This window comes from Tenrec ecaudatus, chromosome 12, assembly GCF_050624435.1.
Source record: "Tenrec ecaudatus isolate mTenEca1 chromosome 12, mTenEca1.hap1, whole genome shotgun sequence".
Lineage (NCBI taxonomy): Eukaryota > Metazoa > Chordata > Mammalia > Afrosoricida > Tenrecidae > Tenrec > Tenrec ecaudatus.
Window position 1 is genome coordinate 129,894,012 of NC_134541.1, and position 26,681 is coordinate 129,920,692.

Genomic DNA, 26,681 nt, shown 5'->3' on the forward strand with positions numbered 1-26,681 from the left:
GGGAGGGCAGAGTCAGGGGAGAAGGGCTTGTTCACAGTCACACCATTGCATGAGGCTCTGTAGGAGGAGAATTCAGGGCTTTACTGCCCAAGTCAAAGCAGAAGCTCAGGTGGTAGATGGGGGGTGCCTGAGCCTACTTGCTCGAATGGGAATGGGCTGGCTCTGAGCAGACGGACACCCGACTGCATGACACTGGCATCCTGAGAGGGAAGCAGCTTTTATTAGGTGGAGGGGAGTCACAGGTCAGGGAGGGGGTGGTGGCATTTTCCCGGCCGTGCACTCGGCAGAGCAGGGAGGGTGAGGCCTGGGTTAGAGGAAGGTGAGGTGAGCATCAGCAGGGACACCACAGCTCTCCTTGTGCTCCTCAAACAGCCAGTCCAGGGCCTTCAAGTAGAGTGTGTGGTAGTGGTCGACGTCTTCCTCCGTTGGGTGGAGGACCTGGAGCATGTCGATGGGGCGGCCCACTGGGGGGTGAGGGAGGCAGCTGCTGAGCAGAGAGCCCTCTGATGCCCAGGAGGCTGAGGGCAGCTTGCCCTAGGAGATGAGTACTCACCCACTGTGGTGATGGGCCTGGGGAAGGGCATGAGGCCCCAGGATTTGGCCGAGAAGAGACTCTGGCCAAAGAAGATGCAAGGAGCAAAGCCCACCAGTTTCTTGGAGGTCATCTGCCAAGAGTTGGTAGGAAAGTCTTGACGTTGACGATATCATTCTCTCCGAAAGAGTAGATGGTTATCACCTTCCCGACATGATCACTGAAGACTGACGTGTGTGTAAGCAAACGTGGTGAAGAATGCTGAAGGTGCCCAACTATCAAAAAGATATAGCGTCTGGGGTCTTAAAGGCTTGAAGGCAAACAAGCAGCCATCTAGCTCAGAAGCAACAAAGCCCACAGAGAAGAAGCATACGGCCTAAGCGAATACAAGGTTTTGAATGGACCATGTAGCAGACACCAAGGATTAAAAACAATCATTGCGTGATCACCGTCCTCACATAATCACTGAAGATGAAAGTGTGCATAAGCAAGTGTGGTGAAGAAGGTTGATGGTGCCCGGCTACTGAGAGATATAGCGTCTGTGGACTTAAAGGCTTGAAAGCAAACAAGCGGCCATCTAGCCCAGAAGCAACAAGGCCCACACGGAACCAGCACACCCACATAGGTGATTTTGAAGGGCAGAGGAGACCAGGTCTCAAACAACAAAGGTGGGGTGGTGGTGGGAATCACACCACCGTGATGAGGGGGAGTGCGTATTGGGGACCCAATGCCAATCTGTAGACAGTTGGACATCCCGTCCAGAGGGGTAGTGGGGAGAAGATGAGTCACTCAGGGTTCAGTGTAGCAACAATGAAACTCAAAACCTTCCTCTAGTTCCTGAATGCTTCCTCCCCTCCCAATTATCATGACCCCAATTCTACCTTGCGGACCTGGTTATACCAGAGGATGTACAGTGGTGCAGTAGGGATCTGGAAACACAGGGAATCTAGGACAGACGAACCCCTCAACACCCGCGGTAGGAGTGGCGACACCAGGAGGGAAGGGCATGTAGAAAGGGAGAACCGATCTTGGAGATCTATGTGTAACCTCCTCTCTGGGAGATGGGCAAGGGGGAGATGGGTGAGAGGAGACACCGGGCAGTGTAAGATAAGATATAATAATTATTTATAAACTATTAAGGTACCAGGGGGAAGGGGGGAGCGGGGAGGGAGGGGGAGGGGGAAAAAAAAGAAAACCGAGCTGATTCCAGGAACCCAAGTGGAAGGTGAATTTTGAGAATGATGAGTGCAACGAATGTATAAGGGCGCTTTGCTCAATTGATGTATGTACGGATTGTGATAAGAGTTGTATGAGCCCCAATAAAAAGATTTATTAATATTTTTTTTAAGTGTAGATGGGTACCAGGGAGGCCCTTGGGAGGTTAGGAGGGAGGCATGAGGCTGCTGGCTGGTGCCTGAGCTGCCTCAGAGGCTCTCAGCTGCTGCTTCCCAAGACCCCTGAAGCCACACCAAAGGGGCACGTCCACCTCCAGCCAAGAAAGATGCCGAAGAAAGGGCTTATCTTTCTTGAGACTCAACGGTGCACTGCTGGTACTTTTCTCATGTCACCTTGACAACATGACATGCTTGCCAGGCGGCGTGTGCGCTCCTTCCCAGGTGAGGAGACTTGGCCAAAGGCTTGCCTCTGAGAGAGTTCCAGGGACTTGAAATTAGGAATTCCCGGGCCCCTTTTTGGTATTCTAACCTTGCCTCTTTCTAATGCACAGATATGGGGTGGGGTGGGCAGAGGTTGCGCGCTGTGATTGGCTCAGTGTGAGCACTCAATCTCGGAGGTGGACACTCTACCTGCCTGTATGGCCCTTCAGCGGGACCCAGGTGAAAGCTCCAGCATCTTCCACTGACCCCGGGGGCCATCAGAGCCACTCACCTGTGCCGCAGTGCAAGGCGCACGAAGCCTTTGCGATCCAGGAGATTAAGACAGTGCTGGCCTGGGCCCGAGTACAGCATTTCCTGGGCAATCTCGATGAAGATGACCACAAGCTGGCTGCACGGATTCTGGGACAGGATATAGTCCAGTTCTGTTGGTCCACAGACCGAATCCTGTAGCAGACGTGGGGGTTGGTTGATGGAAGCAGATGCAGGAAGCAGTCTCCACCAGCACAAAGGCACCTGAGTCCCTCCACTGTATGGGAAGGGTGAGCTCCCACTTTTGTCCCATACCCCCTCATGCCACTAGGTGTCAGCCCCTAGTCCACGTGCCTACACCAGATCACCTCATCCACTCAAAGCCCCTGAGAGAGTGGTGCTGGTGTAGGTGTGACTCTAGGCCTGGAAATTGACACCGCCACCTCCTCCTTCTCTTCCTCCTCTTCCTTTACCTCCTCCTCCTCCTCCTCTTCCTCCTGGCTCACCAGAAAACATGAGATAGTCATGGTAGATGGGGAGACGGAATAAGCCTGCCATCGTGGCAATGAAGGACCGGAGACCAGGGAACTGCTGGGAGAAGGCGTTGCTCTCTGTGCAGAAATTGCAGCTGTACCCGATGCACATGATCCCATGGGGGTGGGCGCCCATCATGTAATTGCGGTCAGGGGGCAACTCGGCTGTTTTCACCAGCTGTGGGTGTTTCGGCAGGATTGGGGAGAGAGAGGCAAAGGGAACGTCACCCTGGGAAAAGTTAGTGCTCCACCTCAGTGGACCTCCAAGTGTAAGGTCCGGGGAGGGGCCAGAAGATGGCCGTGCACCCCCTCCCCACTGCCCGTGCCCAGGTCATCTGACCAGTCACCTTGATAGGAAAATAATCCCTCAGGTACTTCCAAATTGTCCGGTTCCTCATCCACGTGGAGCATCTTCCACCTGGGATCACAGGTCACAGAAGTTGGCATGTCAGAGTCCTCCCAGGCTCCTGCCCTGCCAGTTTTTGCTGGGTTGGGGATGGGCGGGGGTGGGGAGGGAGCTGTGCCAAACTCACCTTGGTTGGGGGTGTCCCAGTCCAGGTAGAGCCAGGCAAAGTAGAGAAGGGAGATGGGCCAGAGCCAGGTGAAGAAGAGGAGGAAGAGTAGGAGGGTGCAGAAGGTGCCTGGGTGAGAGGTGAGAGGGAATGAGGAATGAGCTCCCTAAGAGCTCCGCGCTCCCTTGGCCTGTAGGGTGAGGACAACTGGTGGCCCTCCCTCCACTGCCAAGCCTCCGCGTCTCTCCCATTCTGCTCACCCATGAAAAGAAATGTGGTCACACAACAGCAGACCAACGCTGATTCCAGTCAGCGCCTTCCTGGGGTTTTCATGGTGGGGGACGGCGGGGGAGCTGAGGAAACTTCCATCCCAGAGTCTCCTGTCTTCCTTGGTGCTCAGGGTGCCAGAAGGCCCGCAAGCGAGAGCTTGGAAGCCTGTCCTCGGATAGCTGGCTTTCCCTGTGCGTGTGAGTTGGCGAGTGGCCATGGCCCTGAGATCCGTGGACCAGAGTCCAGAAGTCTCCAGACTCCTCCCTGGAACTGATCTTTGAACTTTTTCCTATGTGGTCTAGGCTGGCCGTTGGGCAGGGCCCGGGAAGGCGTGTTCGAAGGAGGGGTAGCCCATGGGTGCTGGAGAGATTAGTGTGGGGTGGGGGCAGTGGAGCTTACCCAGTGGGTCGCAGCAGTGCCAGGTATGTATCTGTGGCAGGGGGCACACAAATCCCCAGGAGATGATTCCTCCCATGCCAGCCCGAACCGAGGCCTGTTGGCAAGTCACAGTGTGGGTCAAAGCCAAGGGGGCCAGGGGCTGGACCTGCACCCTGGTCTTGGCCTGGACCTGGTCTGGTCCTGGCTGTGTGCTCGTGCACTCGGGCGGGTGCTGGCATAAACACACACACACACACACACACACACACATGTGCGCTTGGTTTACTCCCTGGACACCCGGGGTAGAGGGTGGGGGCAGCAGGTCAGTTTAGGAGGGGATGAGGTGGCAGCGGGCAGGGCCACGTTAGAGCTCATGCAAGAGGTGCATCAGCTACTGCTTGTGAGACCTGAGCAGCATGTCTACCTGCATGGTTGCGGGGGGACAAGGCTCCCCTGGCATGAAAGAAAGAAGCCAAGGGTGAAGGTCGCCCTCTGCCCACTTGGGGCGGCCCTAACTAGAGGACTCCTGGGTAGTGAGGCGGGGCTCTGCGCCCAGCAGCAGATCCTGGTGACCATTGAAGAGCCTGGGGCAAGACGCAGAAGCGCCCGCAGCCAGGAGCTCAGAGACTTGGTGGCCTCCAGGGCGAGCTCCTTCACTCTGAGCAAGAAGCCCCACACCAGCCAGGCTTGGAGAGGAGCAGCACTGCGTGGACTCAGGCTACCCGCCCATGCCCACCACCCCTTCTTGGGGCAACCTGGGTACCTGGCCCATGCTAAGTTCTGGTGCCAAGTACACCTGAACACTCCGTACTCTGGGCTTTGCCGGCAGCCTCTCTCAGGAACTTCTCCTGGCCAGGAAAGGCCACCTGGCTGTCTCCAGGCCTAGAGAGCAAGTAGGAGGCACTGGCCAGGTCTGAGTAGGCTAAAAGTGGAGAGGGGTGGGAAGGCCATGCTCGGAAACTGGACTCCTTTGTCTTGGAGGGGGCAAGTGTGCATCATTGACAATTTTGGGGACCAGGATTATCAACCTACCTCCATCTTCATTGGAGGAAGGCAAAGGGTCTGAGACCCAGCCCTCCCCACCCCCATCCCCACTTCACCAGTCGTCCCAGAAGATGGGAAGGTGGAACCAACAGGGCAGCATGAGGATGGCCTCCATGCAGAAGTTATCGAAGGCCCTGACCACCAGGATGCCGGGAGGGTGGAAACTGAAGAAGAGGTGGTGTGGAGAAGGATCCAGCTCTGTGGTCTTGAGGAGCTGGGGGGACCTGAGGTAGGGCCAGCAGAAGGCGAGTGAGGACTCTGACCACTCATAAGTCTCCTTCCTCTGCCCACTTCTTCCCACAGGCCACGTGCTTTAGACAGAGAGTCTAGCTGTATACAGGGAGCCCTGGTGGCGCAGTGGGTTACGCTGGTCCCTGCTAACCAAAAAGTCAGCAGTTTGAAGCCACCACCCACTCCTTGGGAGAATGGCTGAGATGTATCATCTCAGAACCCCACGGGGGGAGTTCCACCCTGTCCTATCAGGTCGATTTGAGTCAGGGTCGACTTGATGTCAGTGAGTTTGGGGTTTTCTTGAGTTAGCGGTGTACAAGAATATACGCCTTCCAATGGACCATGGGAATTATAGATGAGTGTCTAGTATGCAATTTCTCTTTCAATAAGACCGTTAGGCTGCTGTACTCCACAAGGTCAGCATTTGCAAACACAAGCCGCTCCAAGGAAGAAAGATGGAGCTTTCTACGCTCATACAGAGTTACAGTACAGGAAATCCACAGGGGCAGTGCTACCCAGTCCCAGAGGGGCAGGATCAACGAGATGGCAATGGTTATCCGTTGGGCTGTGATCCTCATGGTCTGCTGTTTGAAACCACCAGCAGCTGTGCCGGAGAAAGACTCAACTCCCATAAAGGGTTGGCATCAACTCGATAGCAGTGAGATTGGTTTTAGTTCAAGAATGCTTTCTCTGAAGGTTCACAGCCTGAACAATTCCAGCTTTCTTACCCATCAGATCTCCACCATGGTCTGCGTGGTCAAAAGTAAAATGGAAACTGACTTACAGTCTTTTGTGACACACAAGCTAGTTTCCAAAAGAAGAGAAAAGAATGTCTTCACTCTTGCAGCCACCTGCACCCCTAGACCCCTGCAAGTGCCTTAAGGACCCTACACTGTTTGCCTGGGGGCAGGGGAAAGCAGATTGCCAGGTGCTTTGTTTCCCCAGGCTTCATGGACTTGCTGAGCCCAATGATGATGAAGACCATGGCAGGATAGTGGCCAATTAGTGGCCCCCGCTTAAGAAGCTGGAGGAGGCCCCTTGCTGTGGAGGGAGCCAGACTGGGTCGCCCGCCCACAGCTCTTTCACGTTCCCGGCTTTGGGCTCAATTGCCTGGCATGACTCCTGGTCCAGCCCCTAGTTTTTTCCCCCTTGACTGAGGCACACATCAGCCCTCATCATTCTAGCATGGAAGGGGTAATGATTACCTGAGTTGATTAGGTATAAGGGAAATGGACAAGGGATGTGGCCTTGGGGTCAGGAATGGGGTCACTCCAAACCTGTGTAGGTCAGGACTGTGGGCCTCTGTGAGGGGTCGGGCTGGCAGCCTGCAGTCTGGAAACCGACTTGCCTGGGCAGTGTCTCCTGTGAATGGCCAGCCCCTTTGTTGCAATGAGAACAGCTCAGAGACCCCTTAGTCAGTGGGTAAGCCCTGAAGCTGGAGGGACTACAGAAAGTTTACTTACCAGGCAGCAGGTCTGCCCTGTAGGAGTCTCTGAAGAATGGAAGGCTTGGTGAGAAAGGTCGAGGATTGGCGGGGAAAGCATCCAGTGAGAACCTGTCCTTTTTCCAGCCCCAGGACTGTGACACATTGCCCTTCTGCTGCTACACATTTCAGTCACTTGTCCCAGGGGACAAGCTCCTACTAGGAAATACTTCTGCTTCATTCATACCTATCACAGTGGCTCTTTGTGTAAGGTCGCCTCCCCCCTGGCTATCAGCACCAAGAGACCAAGTCTCCTACTCCACAGAGTGGACCCCTTGGCTCTGCACGTGACAGATGCTCACTAAATGACTAGATGGTCTGGAGGAGGCCGGATGAACCATTTTTCAGTGTCCCACATCAGTGCTCAGGCTGTCCTGCTTGCTTCCCCTTCCAGGGACTTGGTCAAGACTCTCACCAAGAAGGGCTTTCTCAGAACTCGCCTTGCCCCGTTTCCATCCACAAGGCATATGTGGTGTGCGTGTGTGCGTGGCTGGGAGATGTTATGGGGTGTTGGACCTAAAACTCCAAAGAAATGCTCAGGTCATGCTGATAGGCACCTGCCCATGATTCAGCATCACCTGCAGGTAGGCAGGTTTCACAAGGGAGGTGGTTCATCAGCAGGAGAGAGGGAGGAAGGAGAGGGTTATAAAAACAATAACAACCAAACGTGTGGAAATTGGCAAGTGTTGGGCGCATGTGGAGATAGTCGCCCTTTGGTGCCCTGTTGGAAAAAGGGTGAATCCTCTGTGGAAAACAGTTTGCTGGAGCCTCACAGTTTCAACCTTGCTCGAGCATCTGATCCAGCAAAGCCAAAGGGGCCCAGGTGGCACCAACAAGCTAAGCACTTGACTGCAACAGGAAGACAGAGGGTTCAAAGCCCTCTATCAACACCTCCTCGGGAGAAAGACTGGCCTGCTGCTCTGGTAGAGATGGCACTCACAAAAACCCTAGGGGGGCAGTTCTCCTCTGTCCCAGGGGGTGGCTGTACACTGGCACCTAACAGCAATCATCTACCTTACACACCCAGCAGCGTGAAAAGCAGGGCTCCCAAGAGGTTCTTGTACACCAGTGTTCACAGCAGCCTGACTCCAAGTAACCCAAGGGGGGAACAAGGGGTCAACAGTGGAATGTCTAAACTACGTGAGGTCCATTCATACAGAAGCACTCTGTTGTTAGGTGCTGTCCAGTTGATTCCGACCCACAGACAGCCTCTGAAACACTCACTGTCTGATTCGGCGCCATCCTCACAATTGATTCTGTGCTTGATTGAGCCCATGGTTACAAGCCACTGTGCCAATCCATTTTGTTGAGAGCCTTCCTCTTTTCCATGGCCCTCTAGTTTACCAAGCAGGACGTCCTTTCCCAGGGCCTGGGCTCTCCTGGTAACATGTCTCACGTTCTTGTCATGAGTCTTGATATCCGGGCATCTGAAGAACATTCTGGCTGGACTTCCTCTAAGACAGACGTCCGTTCTATTGGCTGTCCAGGGCACGATCAACATACTTTGTCAGCACCAAGCATATCAATTCTTTTTGTCTTCTTGATTCCATGCCTGACTTTACATGCATGTGAGGTGATTGAAATATCATGTCTTGTGTCGGGCGTACTTCAGTTCCAAAAGTAACTTCTCTGCTTTCCAACACTCAAAAGAGCTCTTGTGCAAGCAAGAGCAAATCCTTTATAACTTCAATCTTTCCTCTGTTTATCCTGCTGTTATCTGTTGGTCTGTTTGTTAGGATTTGGTTTTCTTTCTCTTTTTCTTTTTGAAATGGTGTTCTTGACATTGAGTTTTAATCCATCCTGAAGGCTCCAATCTTTGAACTTCATTAGCTAGTGCTTCCTCACTTTCATCAAGCATGGTTGTGTCCTCTGCGAAGATTAGGTGTACTGCAAGGTGTTAATAAGCCTTCCCCTAAGCCTGGTGCCACATCTGCCCCACCCCCATCATAAATCCAGCCTCTCTGATGAATTTGCTCAGTATGCAGATTGAGTGAGTATGGTGAGAGGATGCAACCTGACATGCAACTTCCCTTACACCATGCAGTGTTCCCTTGTTCCGTTCCCACACCTGCCTCTTGGTCCATGTGCAAGTTCTGAATGAGCACAATGAAGAGTTCTGGAATTCCCATTCTTCTCACGGCAATCCATGATTTGGGATAATCCACACAGTCCAATGCCTTGGCATAGTCAATACAACCCAAGTAAACATCTCTCGGCATTTCTTGTTTTCAGCCAACAACCATCTGACATGTGCAATGATATCCCTTGTTCCATGTCCATCTTCACTTCCCACAGACGTTCTCAGTTTGCTTTCTGTGTATTCCATCGGGGGATGTTCATGTATATAGTTGCCTTTTGCGTTGTTAAAAAGGGTATTTACTAAGAGTAAGTTGTTGGTCTGGCATCGCCAGCACAGTTTCTATTACCAAGACCATATTTTTCAACTACTGGTCTTTCCTTTGTTTCCAATGTTTGCATTCCATTCTACAATAATCATGAATGCATCTTGATTGCATGTTAATTTCAGACTGAAAACACTAGAATTCTTCTCTTTCTTCATCTCTAACTTTTGTGGTGGTGAGATAAATTTCAGTAGCTCTATTGATTAGATTTCCTCGAAGGCAGATAGATACAATCCCATCACAGAGAGCACTGGAATTCACGACTGATTTTGCCATGTGCTTACTGACAAAGAATGTTACACCATTCCATTTGATTGTATCACTACCAGCATGGTACACCATAGAATTTTCTGATTCAAAACAACCAGCACCAGTTCATTTCAACTCACCAATGCCTAGCATATTCATCTTTGTGTCCCTTTTTATTTGTGAGGACTTCCAATGCTCCTAGATTCATATTATATACCCTACACAGGAATGAAGTCCTGAGTCGTGGCCCCACATAGATACACCTTGAAAACTATGTGCTGAATGGAACAAGGCAGACATGATAGGTCCAATACTGATGTGAGCTATCTAGAATACCCCCAATCTCACTGCCATTACATTGACTCATAGTGACCCTGGAGGACAGAATTGCATTGCCCCTGTGGATCTCCCAAATTAAATCTTTGTGGACACTGACAACCTCAGCTTTCTAACAAAGATACGCTCATGGTTTGAACTTCTGGCCTTGAAGTTAGCAGTTCCATGTGTAAAAAGCACATTCAAAACCCCCCAACACCCCCCCCACACACACACACTACTGCCATCCAGCGGCTTGAATCACAGCTGCCCCTATAGTGCTTTTGAGAGTGTAAGTTGTTTTTTAAAAATTTATACTGTGAAAAATAATTTCTAAATTATGAAGGGTTTGTGAGGGAAGGAAAAATGAAGAGCTGATACCAAGGGCTCAAGTAGAATGCAAATGTCTTGAGAATGATGATGCCAATAAACATACAAATGTGCTTGACACAATGGGTGTATGTATGGATTGTGATGAGTTGTATGAGCCCCCAATAAAATGATTTATGCACACACACACTGAAATTTTTGATACTGAAAATATCTAGAGCTGACAGCTCCATCTTTCTCCCACAAAAATAGCTGATGTGTTTGAATCACTGATCTTGTGTAGGCAGCCCCACACCACCACCAATGGGCCTCAGAAGCATTTATTCATAAGTGAAAGTAGTTTTGTGGTGACTAGGCGATCGATGGGAAGAGAGTGGAGAATTATTGTTCAAAAGGCACAAAATATCAGCTTGGAATGATGAAAAATTTCTGGAAAGCAATGGTGGTAGGGACCCAATATGGTGGATAGACGCCATGACTGGGATTTAGACACCCCCAAAGTGGTAAACTTCATGTATGTTTTTCCATGGGCATATGCAGAGACCACAGGTAAGTCTCTCTCCTTCCTGTCTTTCACTTTTAGAGCACATGCTTGTGAGACAAGAGGACATCCTATCCCCAGGGCGAGCTGTGGACCTTGTCAGCCCCAGCCTTCCGGAAGGGGGAAGATGGCGTCAATTGATTAGCGAACCACGGAGAAGAGCTTGGGGCCCGGGTGAGGGTGCTCTTGGCTGAGACCCGACTGGGAAGTCCTCTGGTCTGGTCCTTCTTCCAACCCTTCCCCAAGCTCAGGCAATAACAGAACCCAACCAAAACCCAAGGTTTGGCTCTCAAGTTCATTCTGATTCTTAGCGACCTTGTAGGACAGGGCAGAACTGCCCCTCTGGGTTTCAAAGACTGATATTTTATGGCAGGAGAATGCTCTTCATTCCCCCGGGAGTGGCGTCTGCTTTCGATTCTACCTCAATGTGTAACCCACTTGGCCACCGGGGCTTTTTCTGACTCATGGTGACCTCACGTATCAGAGTACAACTGCTCTCCAGGGCGTCTGAGATTGTCGATATTTATGGAAGCAGACAGTCTCATCTTTCCCCTCGATGCCCTTGGTGGGCTTGAACTGCTGACCCTCAGGTTAGCAGTCCAACACTTAACACATACCAACACCAGGCTCCTTAAGATGATACAAGGGAGCAAAAAAAAAAAAAAAAAGAGACCAATGGAAACATCCATGGTCGCACACAGATGGAACCTCATTCTCCTCTTCTTCACCCTTCTCACCCTTTCTTTATTGCGAATATCGGTCTCCCTCTCCTCTGGGTGCGGGGTCCATAGGTTGACGGAAGGACTGGGATGGACTGGAGAGCTCCGCATCCTCTTTCACTGGGGAGGGAAGGAGGCTCAGAAACCAAAATAATTTGTCCCCCGGGAGGTCCCCAGAAGCTCTTTTTCCAGGACCTCTGGGGAGCTGAGGGAGGTTAGGGGGCTCCAGAAGCTCCCTGAGAGGCCATGCATTTGGGGACACATTCAGCTCCAGGTACACAGAACACAGGAAGCGGGGCCAGATCCCTCTCCAAGACAGAGGGGCCCACACCCAGCCACCCCTCCCAGCCCCAAGCACCCCCAGAAGGCACAGTGGTAAGGAAGGTTTGACAGAGTGGTTGGGTGTCAGGGGTCGACAACGGACACCATGATGTAGCGAATCCCCCAAGTAGTGGGCAGTCCCTTGTGGTAGAGGGTGAGGTGGCCTGGGTGCAGGAGCCCCCAGCCTTTCCGAGGAGAAGCGACAACACAATCATAGCGCAGATAGCAGCAGCCACCTCCCTGTGGGGAGAAGAGGAAAGAGAGGGAAGGTAAGCAGAGGGGAGCAGGAAGAGACTGGGTGGCACCAGGCATGGGACCAGGGGCAAAAGGGGAAGGGAGAACAGAAGACCCCAGAGGAATGTCTGGCAGCCACTCCGGGTGGGATCCAGGTGTTAAGACCAACCACGTAGAAACCCCGGGAGATACCGCGGCAGGCCCACAGGTGTGGAGGGCAGCAGTGTGCTGACCTCATAATCCAGGTCCTTGTGGTTGAGGGCGACATTGAGGGTGAAGGTGGAGGAGTAGAGGTGTGGCCACAGGGAGGGCTGCTCATCTGGCAGGTAGTGAACCACGAAATTCATCACTGCCCACGTCTGTGGGCAAGGGGAGAAACCCCTTGTGTTTGTAAGATCCGTGGACCCTGGATGGAGATGCCCATGGCCCAGCACTACAGTGGTCCCATGGCTGCCCCAAGTACGATCTCAGCCAGACTGAGCCCACAGCTGCACCCTGCAGCCTCTCCTTCCTAGGGCCTGGCATGCAGATCAGAACAGGTTCTGGGTAGGGACGTCCAGTCCTGGGTGAGGACTGTGGGAGGGTGGAGGGGGCAGGCAACAGCAGATACAGCCACCCACCTTGGTGTGGACCAGTGAAATGGGTGTCCATCATGGGCTCCACATAGGTCCTCAGCAGCTCCAGCCACTGGTCCTCATAGTCCATCTGCTTCATGTGGATGTTCACCGTGGACACGTTCTCACAGCCTCCGGCCAGCCTGGAGTCCTGTGGGCAGTGGGCACTGAGCCACCCCACGTCCTGTAGGCACGTCCCTACTGGAGCAGTGCCAATCTTCTCCCTGCTCTTATTCCCTGCCCTTAAACCTCAGGTTCAGGAACAGTCTTCTGTGGGGTCCTAGAACCTGGGTGCAGGGCCCCTTGTGACTCTTGCAGCATTGGGGGTGCTGCAGCTTATTTATCTTGTCCACCCAAAGGTGAACCCCAGAAGGCTGACACAATTCATTGTCGTAACTCTATGGTTTTGTTTGATGGCTAGCATCTAAGCCTTACCTGGTAACATTGTCGGAGGGATGGGTGGATGGATAAATGAACTGAACAATAAATGGATGGGTGGGTGCATGGAAGGATGGATGAATGGGTGGATGGACAGACAGTGGATGGATGGATGAATAAATGGATGGGTGAGTGTAGGGCACTGGTCATCTACCTATGGAAGGGTCTTGGGGCGGAGACGAGCTAGTCAGGGTGCGATGTAGCAACCTTGAAAAATACATTTTTCCTCTAGTTCCTAAATGCTTTCTCCCCACCCACTATCATGATCCCAATTCAACCTTACAAATATGGCTAGACCAGAGGATGTACACTGGTACAGAAAGGAACTGGAAACACAGGAATCCAGGGCAGAGGACCCCTTTAGGACCAGTGGTGTGAGTGGCGATACTGGGAGGGTTGAAAGAGGGTGGGTTAGAAACGGGGACTCGATTACAAGGATCTAAATATAGACTCCTCCCTGGGGGATGAACAACAGAAAAGTGGGTGAAGGTAGTCGTTGTCCAGTGCAAGATATGACAAAACCATAATTTGTACATTAGCAAGGGTTCATGGGTGAGGGGAGAGGTGGGAGGGAGAGAGGGATTAAAATGAGGAGCTGATCCCAATGGCGTGGGTGGAGAGCAAATGTTTTGAGAATGAAGAGGGCAATGAATGTACAAATGTGCTTTACACAATTGATGTATGTATGGAGTGTGATAAGAGTTGCATGAGCCCCTTCAGACATCAAAGAACTTAAAATCATATCAGTGGGTGCCCGCCTTCCTGATATGATCAATAAAGACAAATGTGTGCATAAGCAAATGTGGTGAAGAAAGCTGATGGTTCCCGGCTATCAAAAGATATAACATCTGAGGCCTTGGAGGCTCAAAGATAAACAAGTGGCCATCTAGTTCAGAAACAAAAAGAGCCCACATGGAAGGAACACACAAGCCTGTGTGACCACGAGCTTTTGAAGGGACCAGGTATCAAGCATCAAAGAACAAAAAATCATATCATTGTAAATGTGTAGGTTCAGAGTGGAGACTCAAAGCCCATAGGTAATGGGTGAGTGCAGATTGGAGACTCAAAGCCCATGGGAAGCCAACCAGACACCCTCTTACTGAACAGTTGTGGACAGGAGATGAGCCAGTCAGGGTGCAGGGTAGCAATGAACAAACATATAATTTCCTCTAGTTCTTAAATGTTTGCTCCCCCCACTATCATGATCCCAATTCTACCATACATACCTGGCTAGACCAGAAGATGTATATTGGTACAGATAGCAACTGGAAACACAGGGAATCCACAACAGATGACTCCTCCAGGACCAGTGGTGAGAGTGGCGATGCCTGAGAGTGGAAGGAATGTGGGATACAAAGGGGTAACTGATTAAAAGAATCTATGTATAGCCTCCTCCCTGGGGGATGGACAGCAGAGTACAGGGTAGGGGGAGAAGTCCGACAGAGTAAGAGTAAAAAAAATAACAAAAAAATAATTTATGATTTATGAAGGGTTCATGAAGTAGGGAGAAGCCGGGAGGGAGGGGAAAATGAGGAGCTTATAAAAATGGCTCAAGTGGAAGGCAAATGTTTTGAGAATGATGATGGCAATATATGTACATATGCGCTTGACACATTAAGTTTCTTATGGATAGTGATAAGAAATGTATGAGCCACCAATAAAATGATTTTTTAAAGTGTTGTATGAGCCCCTAATAAATGATTTTTTAAAATTCAGGAAAGGTGTGTGTCAGGGTTACATCCTCTCACCGTACTTATTCAATCTGTATGATGAGCAAGTCATCAGAGACGCTGAATTACATGACGAGGAGGGTGGCATCAGGATTGGAGGAAGGCTTACTAATAACCTGCAATAGGCAGGGGATACAAACTTGCCTGCTGAAAGTGAGGAGGACATGAAGCCTTTATCGATGAGGATCAATTACTGAAGCATTTTGTACGGATCGCAACTCCGTGTAAAAAAGACTCAAATCATCTCCACTGGACCAACAGGTCACATCATGAAAAATGGAGAAAAGATGGATGTTGTCAAGGATTTGGTCTTGCCTGGATCACAATCAATGCTCAGGGAAGTAGCCATCAAGAGATCCAAAAACGTATTGACTGGCTAACTCTACTGCCCAAGATCTGTTTAGAGGCTTGTCCAGCAAGGATGCTACTTTGAGGACTAAGGTGAGTCTGACCCAGGCCATCGAGTTTTCAATGGCATCCGATGCAGGTGAGAGTGGAACCCTGAATAAAGGAAATGGAGGAAGAAATGATGCATTTGTATGGTGGTGTTGGAGCAGAATCTTGAACGTGCCTGGGCTGCTAAAATGACAAACCCATCTGTATTGGAAGAAGTCCGGGGAGGCTTTGTCTCACAGACCTTGCACATGCTGTCAGGACAGACCAGTCCCTGGAGAAGGACATCATGCTCGGTCAAGCAGAGGGGTGGTGAAGGAGAGGAAGGCCCTTGACAGGAAGGATTGGCGCGGTGGCTGCAACACCAGGAGCTATGGTGAGGATGGCTCAGAATGGGGCGTGTTCTGTTTGGTTGGGTTGCTATGCTTTGTGCACAGGGTTGCTATGGGTCAGAAGAGACCGCTTGGCAACAAACAGTGTTGGGTCACAGTTCTATTTCACCTAAACATGACGATGCTCATTCACAGGACCTGCCACACGAGCTTACCACATCTCACATCTCAAAGCAAACATGTGTGAGGTTATGGTTCAGCTGTACATGTGTGATTTACGCATTTCTCTGGGTTGCATGCACAGTGAAGTAATGTCCAAGAGTAGCATGTCACTAGAATTCCTATAAAGAGAGAAACAATAGAATTGTTCTTGTTGTTGTTGTGGTTGTTTGGATGGAAGCAGCCAAAGCTGGGGAAACACCAAGTATTTCAAAGTCCAAAAAGTGGAGAAAGAGATTGATTTGTACAGGAAGACTAGGGATTACAGATGAGCCAAGAGGATTGCCAGTGGGACGAGGTGTCGTCCTGGGAACAGGGACACTCCCAGAAATGCACAGGGGGCAGTTCTCCCCTGTCCTGTAGTGTCACCGTGAGTGGCCATCGACTCGACTGCAGTGACTTTGGTTTGGGTTTGGATGTGCCTTGGGCAAGGATGAAGGAAGTGAGAGAACTGGCTACACGAATTCAAAGCCACGGCATGCGGCTTTCAGCCAGGGTTGATCTGAGCCATGTTTGATCCTCAACTCAAACTCAGCTTCTGTGCCACACCTCCCATGAAACATGCACCCCCTTCACAGCCATGACACCAAGTCCTATTCTAATAAGTCCCTTTCGGCTCACAGGACAGGGTAGACTGTCCCTGCCTATGAGCGGAGGAAGTCCCATCGTTCTCCCTTGGGGCGGCTGTTGACTTTGACCTGCTGCCCTTGTGTTTGCAGGCCAAGCACAACAACTATGTCCTAGCTGTCCTACTTCTGCTCCCAAGACATGGTCACTGTCGCAGCACCAAGACATCCGTGCAGCATCTTTCTAGGTGATGAGGCAGCAGGTGCAGGTTGGAACTGGGTGGACATTTTCTAAGCTCTGAGTTTTGACCTAGGGTTCATTTGGCTTCATCTTGCTGCTTTCTGTCAGGGCTTCCAGCGTTGATCAAGGTCTGAGGCCTGACCTATCCCAGTCAAGCTCAGCCTAACAGGGAAGCTGATTGCTCAATTTCCTTCCATGTGACTGGAATCCTTGTGATAGAAGCTGACAACTATGTCTCATTGATGAGCACTTCAACCTTGTGTTCCCCCCTCAGAAGACCTCTCACCTGGGACCTCAGTCCTGCTCGCTGAACTCGGTGGACTGGGCCTTGTGGTGTGGGGACTATGGGTCTAAGATCTGTGAACAGGTGGGAGATTGCCTGTCATCCACCTGCATCCTGGACTCTCCACCTTCCTTCATATGAAGCCTTAGCCCCTTTGAACAACTCCAGCCCAAGATGGGTGCTGGATTAGGGAGCACCAGGGATGGAGGGGTTACGTGTTGGGCTGCTAACCACAAGATTAGCAGTTCAAACCACACTCTGCTCCGTGGGAGAAATGTGAGGATTTCCACTCCAGTAAGAGTGACCGCCTAGGAAATCCATCCTACAATATAGGGTCACATAGAATGGGGTCCATATGTTTGGAGTTGGACTTTGGATAAAATCATGTCCCAATGTGAAATGTGTTCCAGTCACCTTTAACCTCAAGTGGGCTAGGGAAGGGAGGGTGCTTGGGAAGCTTCAGGAACCAAGAGGTTTTCTCCATGTTGGCCAGGTTCCTGGAGAGAGTGGCACTCTCCGAAGAAGGCTGACTGGTGAGGGTGGAGTCAAGGGGCGGGGTGGGGGCACCTACCTGTGTTTTGTCACAGCCATAGGGAGGGAGTCAATTTCATGGATGAAAAAGGGACACATTGTGCTTGTTCAAGGGACATCAATGTCACTCCCTTCTGCCCCTGGAGCGTCCTTCCCCAGCAGGACAAGAACGCCCTCAAAGAGATTTCAAGTCTCTCCCAGAGACAGAAGGCTGACCTTGACCCATCTGACCATTTCAGGTTTTTGCAGTGGGCTCTCCTTCCATCCCAGTGTTTGCATAGGAGGCCAGTGCCCCCTCTCCATTCTTACTCTATCAGCTCAGACCAGACAGAGCCTCTTTTCAGATAGACTTGCTCCATGACCTCACAGGTACTGGGATAACTGTAATATATGTCTGCTTCCACCAACTCAATTTTTCTTCCAACCAGACTCTCCTGGCTTCTCAAATATCCCTCTCTGGCTTCAATTCCAATGCCACCATCACCCCCACAGTATGACACACTGGTTTTAGGGTTCAAATAGGGATTGCATGGGAAAGGTAGCTGCTCTACTCTCCATGGAACCCCCGCCGCACAAAGGCCACATTCATCACCTCCCTTTCCTCTGGCAAGGAGCACCCACCACTCAGAGGACCAGCAGTGACTGAAGGCTGAGAGGAAGGAAGGTCCTGCAGGTTCTGGCCCCTCCACTGCCCCGTACTTCTTGCCTCCAACCTTACCTGAAGCTGCTCACTCTGCCCCCACACAACTTAAGAGAAAACCCCAAGAACATCCTGGGTGATGCTTATATTAAGGTTCATTCTGAGACCTAAAATATCATAACTACCCCGTGAGTCTCTGTCAGCATAGTATCTGGTCTCTGCTAATCTCACAAGGGACAAGGAACATCAAATTTGACAGTCCAAGGCTGATATTTATAAGGTGGAAGTCAGACCAGATGTGCCTCCACCCTCGGATCTTTTCACCAATTCTGACACCAAATGGTCCCACAGCACTGGCTGCTTCTCTGCTGGGTTTGACAGTTCTTTGCAATGATGACACACAACTCAAGGACAATAATCATGACTGTGGAGTTTATTATGGAAGTAACAGGTTCCAAATCAGAATTAGAACATACTCAGGATATAGTTTTCAGGATAGCCTCTTCTGAGCCAGGCCTTAAGTCAGGCTTCTCCTAGCCTTCTGCCTATTACCTGTTGGCTCCTTATGTCTCTTGGGCCAGTCTTACCTCTTCCCTGCTTAAGTAAGTGTTACAAAGCTCTTGAGCAATGCTGATATGTGCCTGGAGTCACCCCACGGACTGCAGGTAAGCCTCAGTCGGAAGGCACTTGTTTTCTAAGCCCGTAGGTAGACTAGTCTAGTTACCTCACGTGCCCAGAGACATCTCACTCTGTTAGCAAGCCTCCTAACCAAAGGGACTCCATGTTCTTGCTTTGTGAGCTGAGAAGTGCAGCACACACTCCTGCCAGTCTTTCGGTTCTCCTGCTTCTGCTGCTGCTTATTGATGACAATTTCTCACTCTCTCCAGTATTGACGATCTCAGTCTCCTTGGTCAAAGAAGGATCAAGCGCTACGTTCTTGGTGTTAACTATCAGGTCTATCCCACCTGCTACCCCCCAAATGGCTCATTTTTAAGCACAGAAGGATGGCAAAACTGACCTGTCTTCTTGTTTGGGTTCCATAGACCTCATTGGCATGGTCGACCTCCTCAAGTGTGCCATGGACCTTATGTACATTCTTAGCAAACTATCCAATCCCTGTGGTGGCCTACAAGCACCTCATCTGTACAGTCCCACCCACTCATTAGGTGAAGGTTGCAAAGATTTTAAACAGAGGCATCATACACAATAATTCACTGTCTTCAGTACTTTCCCAAGGGGCCAAACCACACCACACACAGACATGTTCAAAGCAATGAGGAGTTTCTCACCACAATACACAATAAAGTTTGGAAATGAAGGAGAGAGACTGCTTCCCTTTTCTCTTTTCTCCTCCTTCTCCCTCTCTCCTATTCGCCTACTCCGCCTCATCATTTTCCTTCTTGCTCTTCACTCTTTGAAAGTGCTATGAGCCCATCCCCAAAGGGCAAGGCTCACCTTGGGTTCATTGACAAAGGTTTCAATACTCCAATAGCCTGTTAGAGAATGTATGCATACCCCACTGAGAAATTCAAAGGGGAGATTGTGGCTGGCTGGGTGCTGTGAGGTGGGAAAGAAGGAAGAACAGTGGCTACCCAGGGAATGCCGGCCAAGGCTGCCCGGGCATGGAGTTGGGAGTCCCACAGAGAAAGCCTGGGTGTAGCAGGGACAGAAACCAGAACCAGAGGTTAAGCAGCACAGGAGTTGCTCAAAAAACCATTCCAGGAAAAGTCCTGAAGACTTCAGGAATGGGCCCTTCACAGAAAGAAATCCACTGTAACCAGGATGTGTTGGGACAGGCCAGCCCAGGTGAGAATATTGCTGGATTTACCCCACGCCCTCTACTCCAGTCCCAAGGCGCTGTGTACCAGCAGCGAAGGAGAAGCCAGCAAAGATGTCAACCCACACTTCTCTACTCCTCCCTCCCACAAACTCCATGCCTGGGGCAAGAAGGCCCCTGCTGGCAGCCAGACATTGTTCTTACTGGGTTTCTGAGTTGATTCCATTCCTCAGCCACCTTGTGTGACAGAGTGGATCTGCCCCCTTGGGTTTCCCTAGGTTGCATTTTTTATAGAAGTAGCTTGTGAAACCTATCTGCCTCAGATATGCTGGATATCATGAACCCCAGTGGATTCCTTAGCAATTAAGTACTTAACCTCTGCACCACAGGGGCCTCTTAGCCTTTTCTAGCGAGGAGGGGCAAATGCTCTCCTTGGATGAAGAGGGAGTGCTGACTAATGCAAGGACTAAGCACTTCTCTGTACCAACTGGAAGTGAACACAGAACTTCTCACCTGAGAATGACCCTGGTAAGTCATGGGAATACCTGTATTTTCATGGAGGAACAAGGGGAAATTCTTCCACGGGATGTATTTTATGCACTTGTAGTTGGACTCATTGCATTTTGATGAATGGTTCTTATTTCAGTCTGGGATACAGACCTAAAGCCTGCAGTACATATGACTTTGGAGCAATGCGTTATTTAATGTGGCTCATCTAGACAGTCTCTGGAAGTCCCACCAAATGACCTTTTCCTAATGCATTGGTCCACACCTGTGGTTCTCAACTCCTTTGGGAGTCAAACAACCCTTTCACAGGAGTCACCTGATTCAACACAGTAGTAAAATGATAGTTATGATGTCGCAACAAAAATAATTTTATGATTGGCCTCGGTGTGGGTGGGATCACCACCATTTGAGAAATGGTATGAAAGAGTCGCGGCAATGGGAAGGTGGAGAACCACTGTATAATGAGTCTGTCATCTGAGTAGGTTGGGGGTGATACTGATAGGATTGGGTATAGAGCACTGGTAAACATGATGTGTAGTGATTGCCAACTATGGGGTATAAAGTAAACGACCTCAATACCAGGAGCAATGGTATCTCATTCCCAGCAAGAAAGAAGATCCGGCGGGAGAACTGCAGGGAGCATCTGAATGGATGGTGAGTGCACAACTCATCTTAAAGGCGTTGTAACCACAGGGGATGGGGGTGGGAGTGGGGTGGGGTGCTCTAAAAGGGATGTGGTAATTATTGTACAGTGCTCCTTGATATGAGTGAACAATTGAATTATATTATATGTAAACTACGTGCCAACAAAACTGTTGGAAGAAAACTAGAAAAGAAAGAAGCTCCCCGTGAATTGAACCTTCATCCAGGAGATATCAGTGAGAGAGGACACAGCAGCAGCCTTTACAGCAGAACCAGGATCCAGAGCACACCACAGAGCCACGGACTTCCCTCATGGCAAAGCAAGTAAAATTGAATGCTTCGGACCCTGGGGTTGGTTTCTGGAGGGGTTGGCAACTCTGGGCACCTAATTGGGAGAGCTGGCCTTGCTGACCTACACAACTGGAGCTGATTGCCTTCAGGTGTAGGCTTGCAGTAGAGTGCCATGCCCTTTGGCATTCATTGGTAGTCCCAGAGAGAATAGTCACATTGCTGGAGCAGGGCAGAGGCTGAGCCAAGAGGCTAAAGGCCACAGAGAGCCTGCATAAGTGGGGTTTGGTGAAGAAGAAACCAGTCCTGACTGAACAATTGTATCCTGAGCACATTTCATCTGAATTGTAACCTGGGGACTTCTCTAATAAAGCTCATGCTCCGGAGCATTGTATGTGAATTCTGGGAAGCAATTATCAGGAATTAAGGAACACTGAAGAAAGCTTGAGTTCAGCAAGGAGAGTGCCATTTGAGAGAGAACACTGACTTTACAAGGTCAAAGGTACTTCAGGGAAATTGGAAACGGGCCTCCAAATGGGAGCAAAGGTACCAGGTCTACAAATGGGTGAACTCACTGTAGCAGCCAAGCTTTTGAGACAAAAAAGGGTCAGTGTTTGCCGAGAGGTGAAGCTCAGAAGACAAGAAAGATAGGTGCAGGGAAACGGTAAACCAGGGATGAAGTGGAAAGAGTGCTGCTGCCTTGTGGGTTTACAATCAATGTCACAAAGCAAAAGGGACGTGAATTGTTGAATGGAAAACCAATTGACTCTGTCAGTTCACCCAAAGCATGCACACATGCTTCCCCCACATCCACCTCTCTCCTTACACACACACACACACACACACACACACACACACACACAAAGAGAGATAAAGTATCAGATATTTTTAAGACACACTGAGTTTCTGCAAAGACTGAGAAAAAAATGGAACTGGATAACGGTGAGAGTAACTGAGGTCACTGGATGATACATGTGACAAATGACAGAAATGACAGGTGTTGTACTGTGCAAAATACAGTCAGGGGTGGTGGTGGTGGGACCACCACAGAAGGATCTGTAAACCACAGGCTGGGTGGACTTGTGTCCATCTAACCACATATGGACATATTTGTGCCAACTCCCCAACTTAATAATCATTTCATTTCCACAACAAAACCCCACAGCAAGCCACTGCCCTCAAGTGGCTTCCCACTCACGGGGAGCCTGCAGGACAGAGTAGAGCTGCTACACAGTGTTACCGAGATAGTCAGTCTTTCTGGTAGTGTACAGGCTCCTCTTTCTCCTGCTGGGTGGTGGGTGGTTTCGAACTGCTGACCTTGTGCTGACCTTGTGGTTAGCAGCCCCACCCATGACCATTACACCACTAAGGCTCTCTCTGCATGGCTGTTGATGCACCATCCCCACCAGGGCTCCTCTGCTTGAGCTCATGGTTGCAGTCACTGCATCCATGCACCTGCTTGAGGGCCTTCCTCTTTGTCACTGCCTCTCCACTTGACCATATGGGAGTCCTTCTTCAGGGGCTGGTCTTTCCTGACAATGTTTCCAAAGGATGGAAGCCAGTAGGCTCCCCCAAAGTGAGCAGGTTTCAGCAGAGCTTCGAGACTAAGGACAGACTTCGAAGAAGGAATGGGTTCCTCAATTGAGAGGAAAGAGCTGCTGAAAATCTTGTGCATATAGGGCTCCTTCTAGTCTCCAGGATGGGCAATGGGCGCAAAGTCCAGCTACGTAGCTCACCTGTCTGTTCTACCAGTGGGACTGATGCCTCTCAACCATCTCACGGGGTTCCTTTGACCAAGTTCACCTGTTGCTCAACGTAAGTCCTGTAGTCAGCTAGTCTTCCCCACCTACCTAAGCCCTGTTCACCCTCAAATCCTGCCCCTCCTTCTAGCCCGTCTCCCCGACATTGTCCCAGTGTCCTTTTGCTCTCAGAAAGCAGGTGGCTTCATTGAGAGATGGGGGGGGGGCAGAGTCAGGGGAGAAGGGCTTGTTCACAGTCACGTCACTAGGAGGAGAATTCAGGGTTTACTGCCCAAGTCAAAGCAGAAGCTCAGGTGGTAGATGGGGGTGCCTGAGCCTACTTGCTCGAATGGGAATGGGCTGGCCCTGAGCAGACGGGCACCCAACTGCATGACACTGGCATCCTGAGAGGGAACCAGCTTTTATTAGGTGGAGGGGAGCCACGGGTCAGGGAGGGGGTGGTGGCATTTTCCAGGCCGTGCACTCGGCAGAGCAGGGAGGGCGAGGCCTGGGTTAGAGGAAGGTGAGGTGAACATCAGCAGGAACACCACAGCTCTCCTTGTGCTCCTCAAACAGCCGGTCCAGGGCCTTCAAGTAGAGTGTGTGGTAGTGGTCGACGTCTTCCTCCGTGGGGTGGAGGACCTGGGGCACGTCGATGGGGCGGCCCACTGGGGGGACAGGAAGGCAGCTGCTGAGCACAGAGCCCTCTGATGCCCAGGAGGCTGAGGGCAGCTTGCCCTAGGAGATGAGTACTCACCCACTGTGGTGATGGGCCTGCGGAAGGGCATGAGGCCCCAGGAGGTGGCCGAGAAGAGACTCTGGCCAAAGAAGATGCAAGTACCAAAGCCCATCACTTTCTGGATGGTCCTCTGGCAGCGGTACTGCCAGGAGTCGGCAGGAAAAGTCTTGACGTTGAAGATATCATTCTCTCCGAAAGAGTAGATGGGTACCAGAGAGGCCCTTGGGAGGAGAGGAGGGAGGCGTGAGGCTGGTGGCTGGTGCCTGAGCTGCCTCAGAGGCTCTCAGCTGCTGCTTTCCAAGACCCCTGAAACCACACCAAAGGAGGCGTCCACCTCTGACCACTAAGAAACATCCCCCACAAAGGGCTCACTGAAAACAGGTACTTTTGTCATTTCGCCTTGACAACATGACATGCTTGCCAGGCAGCTTGTGCGCCACTTCCCAGGGGAGGAAACATGGCCAAAAGCTTGCCTCTGAGGTAGTGCCAGGGTCTTGAAATTAGGAATTCCAGGGCCCCTGTTTTCGGCATTCTAACCTTGCCTCTTTCTGATGCACAGATATGGAGTAGGGTAGACAGAGGTTGCGCACTGTGTTTGGCTGAGTGTGAGAACTCAGCGCGGAGGTGAACACTCTCCTTGCCTGTATGGCCCTTCAGCGGGACCCTGGTGAAAGCTCCAGCATCTTCCACTGTCCCCGGGGGACATCAGAGCCACTCACCTGTGCTGCAGCGCAAGGCGCACGAAGCCTTTGCGATTCAGGAGAATAAGACTGTGTTGGCCAGGGCCCGTGTCCAGCATCTCCTGGGCACCCCCGACGACGATGACCACTACCTGGCCACACGGGTTCTGGGACAGGATATAGTCTAGGTTCTGACGGTCCACAGAACAAAATCCTTAGGTGGGGGTGTGGGGTGGGGGTTGATAGAAGCGGATGCAGGAAACAGTCAGCATCAGTATAGAGGCCCTGAGTCTCTCTACTTTATGGGAAGGGTGAGCTCCCACTTTTGTCCCATACCCCCTCATGCCACTAGGTGTCAGCCTCTAGTCCACGTGCCCACACCAGATCACCAGCATCCACTCAAAGCCCCTGAGCGAGTAATTGCTGGTGGAGGGGTGACTCTAGCCCTCGGGACTGTCCCCTCATCCTCCTCCCTCTCTTCCTCCTCCTCCTTGCTCACCAAAAATCTTGAGAAAGTCACGGTAGATGGGGAGGCGGAAGAAGCCTGCCAATGTGGCAAGCAGGGGCCGGAGCCCAGGGAACTGCTGGGAGAAGGCGTTGCTCTCTGTGCAGAAGTTGCAGAAGTGCCCGATGCTCAAGACCCCGTGGGGGTGGGCGCCCATCACGTAATTGCGGTCCGGGGGCAACTCGGCTGTTTTGACCAGCTGTGGGTGTTCCGGCAGGATTGGGGAGAGAGAGGCAAAGGGAATGTCACCCTGGGAAAAGTTAGTCCCCCACCTCAGTGGACCTCCAAGTGTAAGGCCCTCGGAGGGGCCAGAAGATGGCCGTGCGCTCCCTCCCCACTGCCTGTGCCTGGGCCATCTGACCAGTCACCTTGATAGGAAAATAATCCCTCAGGTATTTCCAAATTGTCCGGTTCCTCATCCACGTGGAGCATCTTCCACCTGGGATCACAGGTCACAGAAGTTGGCATGTCAGAGTCCCCCAAGGCTCCTGTCCTGCCAGTTTTTGCGGACTGGAGGGGGGGATGAGGCTGACTGAAGCTCACCTTGGTTGGGCGTGTCCCAGTCCAGATAGAGCCAGGCAAAGTAGAGAAGGGAGATGGGCCAGAGCGAGGTGAAGAGGAGGAGGAAGAGCAGGAGGGTGGAGAAGGCGCCTGGGTGAGAGGTGAGAGGGAATGAGGAATGAGCTCCCTAAGAGCTCCCGGGCTCCCTTGGCCTGTAGGGTGAGGACAACTGGTGGCCCTCCCTCCAGTCCCAGGCCTCCGCGTCTCTCCCATTCTGCTCACCCATGAAAAGATATGTGGTCACATAGTGCCAGACCAACGCTGATTCCAGCCACCGCCTTCCTGGGTTTTTCATGGTGGGGGATGGTGCGGGAGCTGATGAAACCTCCATCCCACGGCCTCCTGTCTTCCTTGGGGTTCAGAGTGCCAGAAGGCCCACAAGCGAGAGCCTGGAAGCCTGCCCTCGGTAAGGTTTGTCGGCCAGGAAGCCTGGCTTTTCCTGTGTGTGTGAGTTGGCCAGTGGTCGTGGCCCTGAGACCCGTGGACCAGAGGCCAGAAGGCTCCAGACTCCTCCCTAGAACTGAACTTTGAATTTCTTCATATGTGGTCTAGGCTGGCCGCTGGGCGGGACCTGGGAAGGCGTGTTCGAAAGAGGGGTAGCCTGTGGGTGCTGGAGAGATTGGTGTGGGGTTTGGGCAGTGGAGCTTACCCAGTGGGTCACAGCAGTGCCAGGTATGTGTGTGGGTGGCAGAGGGGCACACAAATCCCCAGGAGATGATTCCTCCCATGCCTGCCCAAACCGAGGCCTGTTGGCAAGTCACAGTGAGGGTGAAAACCCATAGGACCGGGAGCTGGACCTGCTCCCTTGTCCTAGCCTGGACCTGGTCTGGTCCTGGCTGTGTGCTCGTGCGCTTGGGCGGGTGCTGGCACAAACACACACACACACACACACGTGTGCTTGGTTCCCCTTCTTTATTTCACTCCCTGGACCCCCGGGGTAGAGGGTGGGGGCAGCAGGTCAGTTTAGGAGGGGATGAGGTGGCAGCGGGCAGGGCTACCTTAGAGCTCATGGAAGAGGTGCATCAGCCGCTGCTTGTGGGGCGTGAGCAGCATGTCCACCTGCATGGCTGTGAGGGGATGAGGCTCCCCCTGCGGGCAGTAAAGAAGCCATTGGTGAAGGTCGCCATCTGCCCGCTTGGCATGGCCTGGGTTAGAGGACTCCCGGGCAGTGAGTTGGGCGCGACGCCCAGCAGCAGATCCTGGTGACAATTGAAGAGGCTGGGGCAAAGCGCAGCAGCGCCTGCAACCAGGAGCTCAGCACCTTGGTGGCCTCCAGTTCAAGCTTCTTCTTTCTCAG

The 26,681-nt window shown here is 51.5% G+C and overlaps 1 protein-coding gene and 1 pseudogene across 1 annotated transcript; both read right to left on the reverse strand.

Moving 5' to 3' along the window:
- Positions 1 to 309: 309 nt before the first annotated feature.
- Positions 310 to 13,018, reverse strand: LOC142422943 (2-acylglycerol O-acyltransferase 3-like; annotated as a pseudogene).
- Positions 13,019 to 23,412: 10,394 nt separating this feature from the next.
- Positions 23,413 to 25,679, reverse strand: LOC142422944 (2-acylglycerol O-acyltransferase 3-like). Its single transcript, XM_075528150.1, has 7 exons — positions 25,607 to 25,679; positions 25,367 to 25,474; positions 25,192 to 25,262; positions 24,818 to 25,022; positions 24,358 to 24,532; positions 23,657 to 23,859; positions 23,413 to 23,567 (listed from the first exon to the last, which is right to left on the reverse strand). Exons 1-7 carry the CDS (start codon positions 25,677 to 25,679, stop codon positions 23,413 to 23,415), a joined length of 990 nt encoding a protein of 329 aa, XP_075384265.1.
- Between the last annotated feature and the right edge of the window lie 1,002 nt (positions 25,680 to 26,681).

Excerpts from the sequence above, each read along its gene's own strand:
- LOC142422944 (XM_075528150.1), bottom strand. The coding sequence starts at position 25,679 with ATGAAAAACCCAGGAAGGCGGTGGCTGGAATCAGCGTTGGTCTGGCAC. Across the intron at positions 24,533-24,817 it reads TGACTTTCTCAAGATTTTTG|GATTTTGTTCTGTGGACCGT; the intron begins GTGAGCAAGGAG and ends CCCCCACCTAAG. Across the intron at positions 23,860-24,357 it reads CGCCTTGCGCTGCAGCACAG|GGCCTCTCTGGTACCCATCT; the intron begins GTGAGTGGCTCT and ends TCTCCTCCCAAG.